The 13,361-nt window shown below is 42.5% G+C and overlaps 1 protein-coding gene across 3 annotated transcripts in view; it reads left to right on the forward strand.

The window, feature by feature from the left end:
* Positions 1–10,595, forward strand: part of LOC106575846 (OX-2 membrane glycoprotein) — a 47,343-nt gene extending 36,748 nt beyond the window's left edge. For 2 of the 3 annotated variants that reach the window (XM_045699405.2, XM_045699406.2), the window contains exon 8: positions 5,352–10,595. In XM_045699405.2, the coding sequence (XP_045555361.1) occupies positions 5,352–5,356 (5 nt within the window). In that variant the 3' untranslated portion in view covers positions 5,357–10,595. Of the gene's footprint in view, positions 1–557; positions 1,193–5,351 lie in introns of those variants that run through there. The other variant, XM_045699407.2, reaches the window with a different exon arrangement.
* The last annotated feature ends 2,766 nt before the right edge of the window (positions 10,596–13,361 follow it).

Here is a 13,361-nt window from a genome sequence, read left to right on the forward strand (position 1 = left end):
AGGAGACTGGTACTCATCTACTCCAAACTAGTCGACACTATTTCCTGTTGAGTTACTTTTCTCAGACTGCCAGCAAAGGCTCCAAAATCAACATCCTGGAGGGCAGACATAGACATGTCCTTGTTGGTTCACCCCCTGAATCATGATGTGGATTCAAGACCACAGATGCGTCCCAAATGGCACCCTATTCCCTATGGGTCCTGGTCTAAAGTAGTGCCCTATGGGTCCTGGTCTAAAGTAGTGCCCTATGGGTCCTGGTCTAAAGTAGTGCACTATGAGTCCTGGTCTAAAGTAGTGCACTACCTGCAATTACCTGTGGAGGTAATAATTTACTTTGCATAGCTGTTTCTCATAAAGTCATTATGAGAAATATTCAGATTGGTAAATAGAATATGTGTGAGTAAATGTAACTCACTATGATTTTAATGTGTGTACAGAACTTAGAGGTGACAAACTGTCACCCCTGCCAAAAAAACACCACAGAGGTCATTTATTTTTACTATTTTAGTTTGTTTTAAGTGTTGTCTATGATTCGTGCTCCTCTCCTCTCCCCCCAGAATAACAAGTGGTTGTGCTGGCTGTCCAGTGCTAGTTTCTCAGTAGAAAGGACTTTCTCTAATCCGCTGCTTGGAGCCAGATTCACACAAAGGGCCAGGAGGAGGGAAGAGGGGGCAGAAAGAACCCAAAATCTGACAAACTGCCCAGTGGATAACAACGGCTCTCTTTTTCTCAAACTGTTCCTGCCGCATGCTAGCCCGGCCCTCACGCATTGCTGTGCCCTCAATGACATTGTGCAGAGTGCCATGACCAATCACCTGCTGGGGTCAGAAGACGGTTTTGATTATGACGTTGCTGTGAGGTTGTTGTATCAAGAGAGGCACCTGCATCTCTGATTTCAGATTTATCTCCCACTGTGTTGTATTATAGGTCAAACAACTGTATGTCAGCGGCTGAAATTACACCAACACTTGCGATGGAATGAGAGATGGCTTCTCTAATTGATCTAATATAATCTCATAATTGACAATAACCTTTGTCCAATTTGAAAATATGATATTTGTGCATCTAACTTTCTCACTCATCATTATTCACGATTCGTTCAGGATTATCTTTAACCATGGTAGCATCCACATGAATGTAGAAGTGTTAAGAAACATTCTATTCTTATTTACAATAAAAGTGACTCACTCCATTATTTACCATTCATTTCTATTGGGCACAAAATAATCTGAAACACAACCAAAACAAACAGCAAGTGCATCCAAACAAGTTTATAGAGTCAGAGTTTGATGAAATCATTGTGTGCTAGGAATATGGGACCAAATACTAAACTTTTGACTACTTACAAGTGAATTTGTCCCAATACTTTTGGTCCCCTAAAATGGGTGGACTATGTACAAAAAGTGCTGTAATTTCTAAACGGTTCAAAAATAAATAGATAAAAAATACCCTCAAATGAAAGCTGACAGTCTGCACTTTAACCTCATAGTCATTGTATCATTTCAAATCACAAACAACAAAACATTTGTCACTGTACCAATACTTTTGGAGCTCAGAGATGTGGCTAGTCTGGATGGTGGAGTAGATTATTGACATGTGTGGGGAGAGACTGGGAGCAGCATGGAACCACAAGTGGGTTTCTGTGGTTCTACTATGGTTCTACTAAATCAATGGACCAAAGTGGTGTCTGTCTGCTTCAATTACAGCTGGGAAATAGAACCCAACCCAGAACTAAAGGTATTCCAGTCAAATTCTCCAGTTCTATTTATGTCTACACAGAGTTAGCGTTTGTATGATAACATAGTCGTGGCACGCAGGAGACCCGGTCATCAGACATACTGTTAAAAAGTTTGTGTATCTTGTAGGATATGAACTTCAGCCAGTCATGCAGAAAGTAAAGTCCAGATAAGAACTTATGTTATTTGATGAAAGGGTAAGTTTGCATGGGGCACTTTTAATCTGCAACACAGGAGGAAGTGCGGGGAGTAACCATATCCTGTCCGGCACACAAACATGCTCAACCGACCTTACCTCGCCATGAGTGCAGCACTGTCGCCACAACTCTGATTGGTTGTGGGGAAGTAGGGAAAACACTTTCAGAAACAGTCTAAGAGAAGAAGGGAAATAACAGTTTTAGTTTTATCACCTTCACGTTATCTTAACCGTTAAGCATGGTCATCTATCACCAATCTGGAAACCTGGTTAGAGATCCTCTGATTGGATGGTTAGGAGACACATGCTGGTGGTTGCCTGTACATGTTCATTTACTTTTGAAGGCAAAGAAAGTAAAATATATTTTTTAAAGTTGATGCCTATTTTACTGATAAACCACCACTGACTATCCCACACTCACAAACGTACACTACTATGGAATTTCAGCCATGCTTTACTTATTTTTATTTATTTTTTATTTCACCTTTATTTAACCAGGTAGGCTAGTTGAGAACAAGTTCTCATTTGCAACTGCGACGTGGCCAAGATAAAGCAAAGCAGTTCGACACATACAACAACACAGAGTTACACATGGAATAAACAAACATACAATCAATAATACAGTAGAAAAATCTATATACAGCATGTGCAAATGAGGTAGGATAAGAGAGGTAAGGCAATAAATAAGCCGTGGTGGCGAAGAAATTACAATATAACAATTAAACACTGGAATCGTAGAATGTGCAGAAGATGAATGTGCAAGTAGAGATAATGGGGTGCAAAGAAGCAAGATAAATAAATAAATACAGTATGGGGATGAGGTAGGTAGATAGATGGGCTGTTTACAGATGGGCTATGAACAGGTGCAGTGATCTGTGAGCTGCTCTGACAGCTGGTGCTTAAAGCTAGTGAGGGAGATATGAGTCTCCAGCCTTAGTGATTTTTTTCAGTTCGTTCCAGTCATTGGCAGCAGAGAACTGGAAGGAGAGGCGGCCGAATGAAGAATTGGCTTTGGGGATGAACAGTGAGATATACCTGCTGGAGCGCGTGCTACGGGTGGGTGCTGCTATGGTGACCAGTGAGCTGAGATAAGGCGGGGCTTTACCTAGCAGAGACTTGTAGATGACCTGGAGCCAGTGGGTTTGGCGATGAGTATGAAGCGAGGGCCAGCCAACAAGACCGTACAGGTCGCAGTGGTGGGTAATATATGGGGCTTTGGTGACAAAACAGATGGCACTGTGGTAGACTGCATCCAATTTGTTGAGTAGAGTGTTGGAGGCTATTTTGTAAATGACATCGCCGAAGTCGAGGATCGGTAGGATAGTCAGTTTTACGAGGGTATGTTTGGCAGCATGAGTGAAGGGTGCTTTGTTGCGGAATAGGAAACCGATTCTAGATTTAATTTTGGATTGGAGATGTTTAATGTGAGTCTGGAAGAAGAGTTTGCAGTCTAACCAGACCTAGGTGTCTGGTTAGACTGGCAGCGATCAGTTGAAGAGCATGCATTTAGTTTTACTTGCATTTAAGAGCAGTTGGAGGCCACGGAAGGAGAGTTGTATGGCACTGAAGCTCATCTGGAAGTTAGTTAACACAGTGTCCAAAGAAGGGCCAGAGGTATACAGAATGGTGTCGTCTGCGTAGAGGTGGATCAAAGAATCACCAGCAGCAAGAGCGACATCATTGATGTATACAGAGAAGAGAGTTGGCCCGAGAATTGAACCCTGTGGCACCCCCATAGAGACTGCAGGCCCTCTGATTTGACACACTGAACTCTATCTGAGAAGTAGTTGGTGAGTTCTAAGTGTGCATGTGGTCTTTCAGGGAAGGTTGTGTGTTTTGGGGTTTCCTCTGTTCCTGGAAATGGGTGGAATGAGTGTACTGTAGACACCCTCTATAACACAGGAGGTTGGTGGCACCTTAATTGGGGCGGACGGGCTCGGGGTAATGACTGGAGCGAAATGAGTGGAATGGTATCAAATACATCAAACACGTGGTTGCCAGGTGTTTGATGCTATCCCAGCCTCCACTGTTTGATTCCATTCCAGCATCCACTGCTCTATAATGTGTCTGGATGAGTGTCACACTTGGCCAGGATGTTATGATGTTTTTGGCAGGGACCATTACATGATTTAATCACTTTCAGGAAGAATAATAAGACAAGGTTTGGTCCTGCTCCTTAAGCAAACCAGAGGAAGTCTCTACTCCGACATTAGAGGGTCAGGAAGAGGGAGTGACTAACTGACAGGGGACTGTTGTATTGAGTTGAAACTGTGGAGTAGATGATGGGAGAACTAGCACAATAACACCTCGTTTTTGGATATGATGATGAATGAAATATCTCTCTCTCTGCCCCCCCTCCTATAATCTCTCTCTCTCTCTCTCTCTCTCTCTCTCTCTCTCTCTCTCTCTCTCTCTCTCTCTCTCTCTCTCTCTCTCTCTCTCTCACTGTGTCTCTCCCGCCTCTCTCTGCCCCCCCCCCCCTCTCTCAATTCAATTCAATTCAAGGGGCTTTATTGGCATGGGAAACATATGTTAACATTGCCAATGCAAGTGAGGTAGATAATATACTAAAAGTGAAATAAACAATAAAAATGAACAGAAAACATTACACTCACAGAAGTTCCAAAAGAATAGACATTACAAATGTCATATTATGTATATATACAGTGTTGTAACGATGTGCAAATGGTTAGTACAAAAGGGAAAATAAACAAGCATAAATATGGGTTGTATTTACAATGGTGTTTGTTCTTCACTGGTTGACCTTTTCTTGTGGCAACAGGTCACAAATCTTGCTACTGTGATGTCACACTGTGTTATTTCACCCAGTAGATATGGGAGTTTATCAAAATTGGGTTTGTTTTCAAATTCTTTGTGGATCTGTGTAATCTGAGGGAAATATGTGTCTCTAATATGGTCATACATTTGGCAGGAGGTTAGGAAGTGCAGCTCAGTTTCCACCTCATTTTGTGGGCAGTGTGCACATAGCCTGTTTTCTCTTGAGAGCCAGGTCTGCCTACGGCGGCCTTTCTCAATAGCAAGGCTATGCTCACTGAGTCTGTACATAGTCAAAGCTTTCCTTAAGTTTGGGTCAGTCACAGTGGTCAGGTTTTCTGCCACTGTGTACTCTCTGTTTAGGGCCAAATAGCATTCTAGTTTGCTCTGTTTTTTTGTTAATTCTTTCCAATGTGTCAAGTAATTAACTTTTTGTATTCTCATGATTTGGTTTGGTCTAATTGTCTCTCTCTCTCTCGCTGTGTCTCTGCCCCCCTCCTCTCTCTCTCTCTCTCTCTCTCTGTGTGTGTCTCTCCCCCCTCTCTCTGCCCTCCCTCCTCCCACCCACCCTCTCTCTTGCTGTGTCTCTCCCCCCTCTCTCTGCCCCCCCCCTCCTCCCACCCTCTCGCTCTCCCACCATCCAGATTGAGATTTGACCTGGAATGGTGGAAGAAGGACTGTTTTGATGAAAAGCCAGAGTTCTGGTCATCCAGCTAGGCCTATCAGCTCCTCAGCACCATGCGCTCCATGTCTGTTAGGAGGAACAGCTCACTACAGTACTACACATCACCATGCGCTCCATGTCTGTTAGGAGGAACAGCTCACTACAGTACTACACATCACCATACGCTCCATGTCTGTTAGGAGGAACAGCTCACTACAGTACTACACATCACCATACGCTCCATGTCTGTTAGGAGGAACAGCTCACTACAGTACTACACATCACCATACGCTCCATGTCTGTTAGGAGGAACATCTCACTACAGTACTACACATCACCATACGCTCCATGTCTGTTAGGAGGAACAGCTCACTACAGTACTACACATCACCATACGCTCCATGTCTGTTAGGAGGAACAGCTCACTACAGTACTACACATCACCATACGCTCCATGTCTGTTAGGAGGAACAGCTCACTACAGTACTACACATCACCATACGCTCCATGTCTGTTAGGAGGAACAGCTCACTACAGTACTACACATCACCATACGCTCCATGTCTGTTAGGAGGAACATCTCACTACAGTACTACACATCACCATACGCTCCATGTCTGTTAGGAGGAACATCTCACTACAGTACTACACATCACCATACGCTCCATGTCTGTTAGGAGGAACATCTCACTACAGTACTACACATCACCATACGCTCCATGTCTGTTAGGAGGAACAGCTCACTACAGTACTACACATCACCATACGCTCCATGTCTGTTAGGAGGAACATCTCACTACAGTACTACACATCACCATACGCTCCATGTCTGTTAGGAGGAACATCTCACTACAGTACTACACATCACCATACGCTCCATGTCTGTTAGGAGGAACAGCTCACTACAGTACTACACATCACCATACGCTCCATGTCTGTTAGGAGGAACAGCTCACTACAGTACTACACATCACCATACGCTCCATGTCTGTTAGGAGGAACAGCTCACTACAGTACTACACATCACCATACGCTCCATGTCTGTTAGGAGGAACATCTCACTACAGTACTACACATCACCATACGCTCCATGTCTGTTAGGAGGAACATCTCACTACAGTACTACACATCACCATACGCTCCATGTCTGTTAGGAGGAACAGCTCACTACAGTACTACACATCACCATACGCTCCATGTCTGTTAGGAGGAACAGCTCACTACAGTACTACACATCACCATACGCTCCATGTCTGTTAGGAGGAACAGCTCACTACAGTACTACACATCACCATACGCTCCATGTCTGTTAGGAGGAACAGCTCACTACAGTACTACACATCACCATACGCTCCATGTCTGTTAGGAGGAACAGCTCACTACAGTACTACACATCACCATACGCTCCATGTCTGTTAGGAGGAACAGCTCACTACAGTACTACACATCACCATACGCTCCATGTCTGTTAGGAGGAACAGCTCACTACAGTACTACACATCACCAACAGTTGTTTCCCCAGGCCCCACTGCGTGAACTGGACATAAACCTTCATCCCACAAGTGACAACAACATCAACAACACTAAAGCCATGTTTCTATTAACAGTAGATATAGAGACACTTATCAAAATGTGGCTTTGAAGTTTAGTCTGTCGAGAATGGTCCCAGATCAGTTTGTAATGACTTGCCAACTCCTATAGTCATTGTTACGCCAATGGCTCAACAGATCTGGGATCAGGCTATAATCGGTCCACTCGATGAAGAAAAAAAAGTCTAGGACAAAGGCCCTTATTACAAAGTGCTTTAAAAGTAGGAGGTTTTTAAATGATACGTTCGCAAAAACGTTCTAATTACACACTGTAATGTTTTTAACAGTTACAGTGTGTTTAAGGACCAGGCTGCTTTTTTGTGTAGGAGTTCTCCTGTTATTTGTTTGTGTGATTTTGCTGCTGTTATAGGGGGGGGGGGGGTTGTTGTGTGTGTGTGTGTGTGTGTGTGTGTGTGTGTGAGAGAGAGATATCTTTATTTTATGACTCAAAAACACACAAGTTGACTTCATGGGAGTTCCAGTATTAAAATACAATTGCAATTTGCCATGTATATTACAGCTAGCTATATGACATTTAGAATACAAACAATATCATATATATTTCTCATGCTCAATATTTAACTTACATATTTACAACAGGGTATGACATAATGTCTGTCTCGTGTGTGCCTTTCCTGTTGAAGCATATTCCTACCATCTGCCCATTTGAATTGAAGGTGGAATTATAGCAGGAAAATGGTTCCATACTTTTCAGCCTGTTTAAACCTCACAACAGATGTAGGAATACAAATGAATTACTACTGTTTATTAGCAATAAACTCTTCAGCATCTTCCCAAAGTCAGTATTACAAACCCTATAGTTTAACGTCACACCAAACAGCCTACCCAAAATAGTCTAGACAACGATGGAAGTTGACGTGATTGTGTCAATGAAATATGCCATTAGATGGCAGGTTGTGTATATCAGAATAGCTTTTTAGTCCGCTGTCCCTAACAACACTGTGAATATTCCTGTTGCAGTGTCAAACAGCACTAATAGTGAGCTTCGCTGTGTGTTTCTAAATGATGCCTGAGGATTACTGGTGAATAGATCTACTGCGGCTTCAGAAAGTAATCACCCTTTGTCTTTCTCCACATGTTGTTGTGTTACAGTCTGAATTTAAAATGGATTCAATTGAGATTTTGTGTCACTGGCCTATTACAAAGTAATTAAAAATGAAAAGCTGAAATGTCTTGAGTCAATTTAGTATTCAACCTCTTTGTTATGGCAAGTCAAAATAAGTTCAGGAGTAAAAAATGTGCTTAACAAGTCAAATAATAAGTTGCATGGACTCTGTGTGCAATGACAGTGTTTAACATGATTTTTGAATGACTTCCTCATCTCTGTACCCCACACATACAATTATCTGTAAGGTCCCTCAGTCGAGCAGTGAATTTCAAACACCGATTCAACAACACAGACCACGGAGAATTTCCAATGCCTCACCAATAAGAGCACCAAAAAAGAGCTGATCAATAGCGGTGGGTAAAATCACCGGGGAAGCCAAGCCAGGGGGAAAAAGCCATTTTTCAACCTATATGTTGTGATAATTGCATTGTTTGCTCTATAACCTGTTAGTTCATATGCCTTGACACTGTGATATATAGGCCTAAAGACAGAGACAATAAGACACAGTGGCAGAATAAATTCAATCACACCTTTGTTTCACCACAAAACCGGAGAGCGACATCTGTCTGGAAAGCTTATTGCATGTAACAAACAGTTACATGACCTACAGCATGGTAGAACAAGTACATTTTTCAGACATTTTCAGACTACTAAACTATTGATTTAGAACCACAGAGAGTTACTGCAAGTCAAAGAAAACAAGTGCTGCCTCCACTAATCCAGCACCATTTCAACATCTAATCATCTATGCTTACTGTGATCCTGCGACTACCGTTTCTCAGTAAAGTATTATGTTTATCCTTAACCACTGATTCCTGGTCTGGTCTCTTCTCTGCACCTGGGTCCAACCTCACCACGTCACAAAGACTTGAAAATGGCTGTCTAGCAATGATCAACCACCAACTTAACAAAGCTTGAATCATGTTTTTAAGAATAATGCACAAATATTGTACAATCCAGGTGTGAAAAACTCTTAGACTCACCCAGAAAGACTGACGGCTGTAATCACTGGCAAGGTGATTCTAACATGTAATGACTCAGGGGTGGGAATACTAATGTAAATGGCATATTTCTCTATTTCATTTTCAACACATTTGCTAAAAATTTCTATAAACATATGTTCACTTTGTCATTATGGGGTATTATGTGTAGATGGGTGAGAGACTGTTTGGCGGGGCGGAGCAGGTGAACCCAAGTGCAGACTCCGACGTGGAGACAGGGATAAGGTATTTATTGAAAAGCGGGGGGATTGGGGTGCAGGCCAGGGAAAGCTCGGGCGGGTAGCAGGGATCCAGGAACTGAGGCTGAGGCTGGGGCAAGGGGAGTATGGGCAGGGTAAGCAAGTCCAGAGCGGAATCCAAGGAAGCAGTAGTGCGGGGGTCCAGGGCAGGGAAGCAGGACTGACGAGACGTGGGACTGGAGACAGTGACCAGAGTCAGAGAGGACGGAACTGTAGCGGAGAGAAAAGCAGAGTCAGTCTAGGGAAAACCAGGCACAAGAGAATAACAAGATCTATGCAGGAACAGCTTGAACCGCAGACTGACTGAGCAGAGTCTACAAACTAGCAGTGTGGAAGTGGCAGGGCTGAGTATTTGTAAAGGCTTGATTATGGAACATGTTGCAGCTGGTAGGGATCTGCTCCGCCTCCAGCACAGCTGTCTCCAGTCACACAATCACATACACACACACACACACACACACACACACACACACACACACACACACAGAGGGAGAGAGCACTGGGGAAGTGGCGGCAGGTTAGGGAGACACAGGATGAGAAGTAGATGGCATGGCAGGAGCAGATGTAACAGAGAGAAAAAATCTATTTAATACCTTTTTGAATTCAGGCTGTAACACAACAAAATGTGGAGTAAGTCAAGGGGTGTGAATACTTTCTGAAGGCGCTGTATGTACAGTATGTAATGCACTATTACAGGACCTACATGGACAATTAAACCATCCAGAGATGCTCTTTATTTCACTCTGTTGATCTTCATTATCAAATGAATTGTTGCAGATTACTCTGTTGCCTTTTGAAACTATGCTTTTTAAAGTATGTATTATGTGTTTATGATAATCACCATTGGAACCGCTCCTCCTTGTACCAGGATCTGAAAGTCTTGCTTGACTCCAGAGATGTTTGTGTGCCCCTTGCAACCTCCAAACGATACAAGCATGGCACCAGCCAGGTGCCAGATTTATCAGACCTATGCTTTTTGAAGATGTTTTAACTTTGAAGGGCTTTGTGAGCCATAACATACTTTTTGAGTGTGGGTGTGTTTACGGGTGTGTGTACCTGTATGAATTAGTGTGTGTTGTTCTTGAAGATTATTCACCAGGGTTTCACCACAAGAGTCCCTTTGGAAACAGATGGTCAGAATAGATTGTAGGAGGTAAGCTAACAGAAAGCCCATTCAGTCTGCCCCTCTTGTGCCCAGTTTGGACTCAATGCTGTTTTTCTTGGACCATCTGAATGGCACTGCTTTTAAACATATCTACTCTTAAATGTTCTGTGACGATCTTTCTTTCCAGACTATTGTGGCACAGTGAATGTTCTGAAATAGCCTCAAAACAAACACACACCCAGTCTCACTCCAGTTTCAGGTAGTCATATGAGTCAGGGAAACTGGGCCTACACATAAACACACACACACACACACACACACACTCATCCTGCCTCCGATTGTGATTCTCTTCAGCATGTCTGTCTTGTCTTGACTTGACCTGTCTTGGTCTGTCTTGTCCCTTTCTTGTCTTTCCCTGTCCTGTCTTTGTCTATCTTATCCCTTTCCTGTCTTGGTCTGTCTTGTCCTGTCTTGTCTTTGTCTGTCCGGCCTTGTCTGTCTTGTCTTGTTTTGTTGTCTTGTTTTGGTCTGTTTTGGTCTGTCTTGTTTTGGTCTGTCTTGTCCGGGTCTGTCTTAATAGAACAGTGTTTAAACAGTGGGATCCTAACAGAACAGTGTTTAAACAGTGGGATCCTAACAGAACAGTGTTTAACTTGTTATGGATAGGGGGCAGTATTTTCACGGCCGGATAAAAAACGTACCCGATTTAATCTGGTTATTACTCCTGCCCAGAAACTAGAATATGCATATAATTAGTAGCGTTGGATAGAAAACACTCCAAAGTTTCTAAAACTGTTTGAATGGTGTCTGTGAGTATAACAGAACTCAAATGGCAGGCCAAAACCTGAGAAGATTCTGTACAGGAAGTACCCTGTCTGACCATTTCTTGGCCTCCTTTGTCATCTCTATCTAAAACAAAGGATCTCTGCTGTAACGTGACACTTTCTAAGGCTCCCATAGGCTCTCAGAAGGCGCCAGAACGTTGAATGATGACTTTGCAGCCCATGGCTGAAAAACAGTAGCGCATTTGGATAGTGGTCGATCTGAGAACAATGAGACGTGTGTGCGCGTGCACGTGAAGAGTCCATTTTAGATTATCAGTCTTTGAACGAAAACAACGACTCCCGGTTGGAATATTATCGCTATTTTACGAGAAAAATCGCATAAAAATTGATTTTAAACAGCGTTTGACATGCTTCGAAGTACGGTAATGGAATATTTTTCAATTTTTTGTCACGATACGCGTCCGCGCGTCACCCTTCGTTACCCTTCGGAGAGTGTCTTGAACGCACAAACAAAACGCCGCTATTTGGATATAACTATGGATTATTTGGAACCAAACCAACATTTGTTGTTGAAGTAGAAGTCCTGGGAGTGCATTCTGACGAAGAACAGCAAAGGTAATCCAATTTTTCTTATAGTAAATCTGAGTTTGGTGAGTACCAAACTTGGTGGGTGTCAAAATAGCTAGCCCGTGATGGCGAGCTATCTACTGAGAATATTGCAAAATGTGATTTCACCGAAAAGCTATTTTAAAATCGGACACCGCGATTGCATAAAGGAGTTCTGTATCTATAATTCTTAAAATAATTGTTATGTTTTTTGTGAACGTTTATCATGAGTAATTTAGTAAATTCACCGGAAGTGTTCGGTGAGAATGCTAGTTCTGAACGTCACATGCTAATGTAAAAAGCTGGTTTTTGATATAAATATGAACTTGATTGAACAAAACATGTATGTATTGTATAACATAATGTCCTAGGAGTGTCATCTGATGAAGATCATCAAAGGTTAGTGCTGCATTTAGCTGTGGTTTTGTTTTTTGTGACATTATATGCTAGCTTGAACAATGGGTGTCTGATTATTTCTGGCTGGGTACTCTCCTGACATAATCTAATGTTTTGCTTTCGTTGTAAAGCCTTTTTGAAATCGGACAGTGTGGTTAGATAAAGGAGGGCCTTGTCTTTAAAATGCTGTAAAATAGTCATATGTTTGAAAAATGGAAGTTTTCGGATTTTCGAGGAGTTTGTATTTCGCGCCACGCCCAATCATTGGATATTGGAGCGGTGTTCCGCTAGCGGAACGTCTAGATGTAAGAGGTTAAACAGTGGGATCTTAACAGAACAGTGTTTAACCTCTTACATCTAGACAAAAAACATAACAATTATTTTAAGAATTATAGATACAGAACTCCTTTATGCAATCGCGGTGTCCGATTTTAAAATAGCTTTTCGGTGAAAGCACATTTTGCAATATTCTGAGTAGATAGCTCGCCATCACGGGCTAGCTAATTTGACACCCACCAAGTTTGGTACTCACCAAACTCAGATTTACTATAAGAAAAATTGGATTACCTTTGCTGTTCTTCGTCAGAATGCACTCCCAGGACTTCTACTTCAACAACAAATGTTGGTTTGGTTCCAAATAATCCATAGTTATATCCAAATAGCGGCGTTTTGTTCGTGTGTTCAAGACACTATCCGAAGGGTGACGCGCGGACGCGTATCGTGACAAAAAAATTCAAAATATTCCATTACCGTACTTCGAAGCATGTCAAACGCTGTTTAAAATCAATTTTTATGCGATTTTTCTCGTAAAATAGTGATAATATTCCGACCGGGAAACCCTGTTTTCGTTCAAAGACTCAAAGCTGAAAATGGAGTCGTCTCGTGCACGCGCGGGCCCATCTCATTGTTCTCAGATCGACCACTTACCAAATGTGCTACTGTTTTTCAGCCAGAGACTGCAAAGTCATCATTCAACGTTCTGGCACCTTCTGAGAGCCTATGGGAGCCTTAGAAAATGTCACGTTACAGCAGAGATCCTTTGTTTTGGATAGAGATGACAAAGAAGGCCAAGAAATGGTCAGACAGGGTACTTCCTGTACAGAATCTTCTCAGGTTTTGGCCTGCCATTTGAGTTCTGTT

The sequence above is a fragment of the Salmo salar genome, chromosome 17 (genome assembly GCF_965601325.2).
Source record: "Salmo salar chromosome 17, fSalSal1, whole genome shotgun sequence".
NCBI lineage: Eukaryota > Metazoa > Chordata > Actinopteri > Salmoniformes > Salmonidae > Salmo > Salmo salar.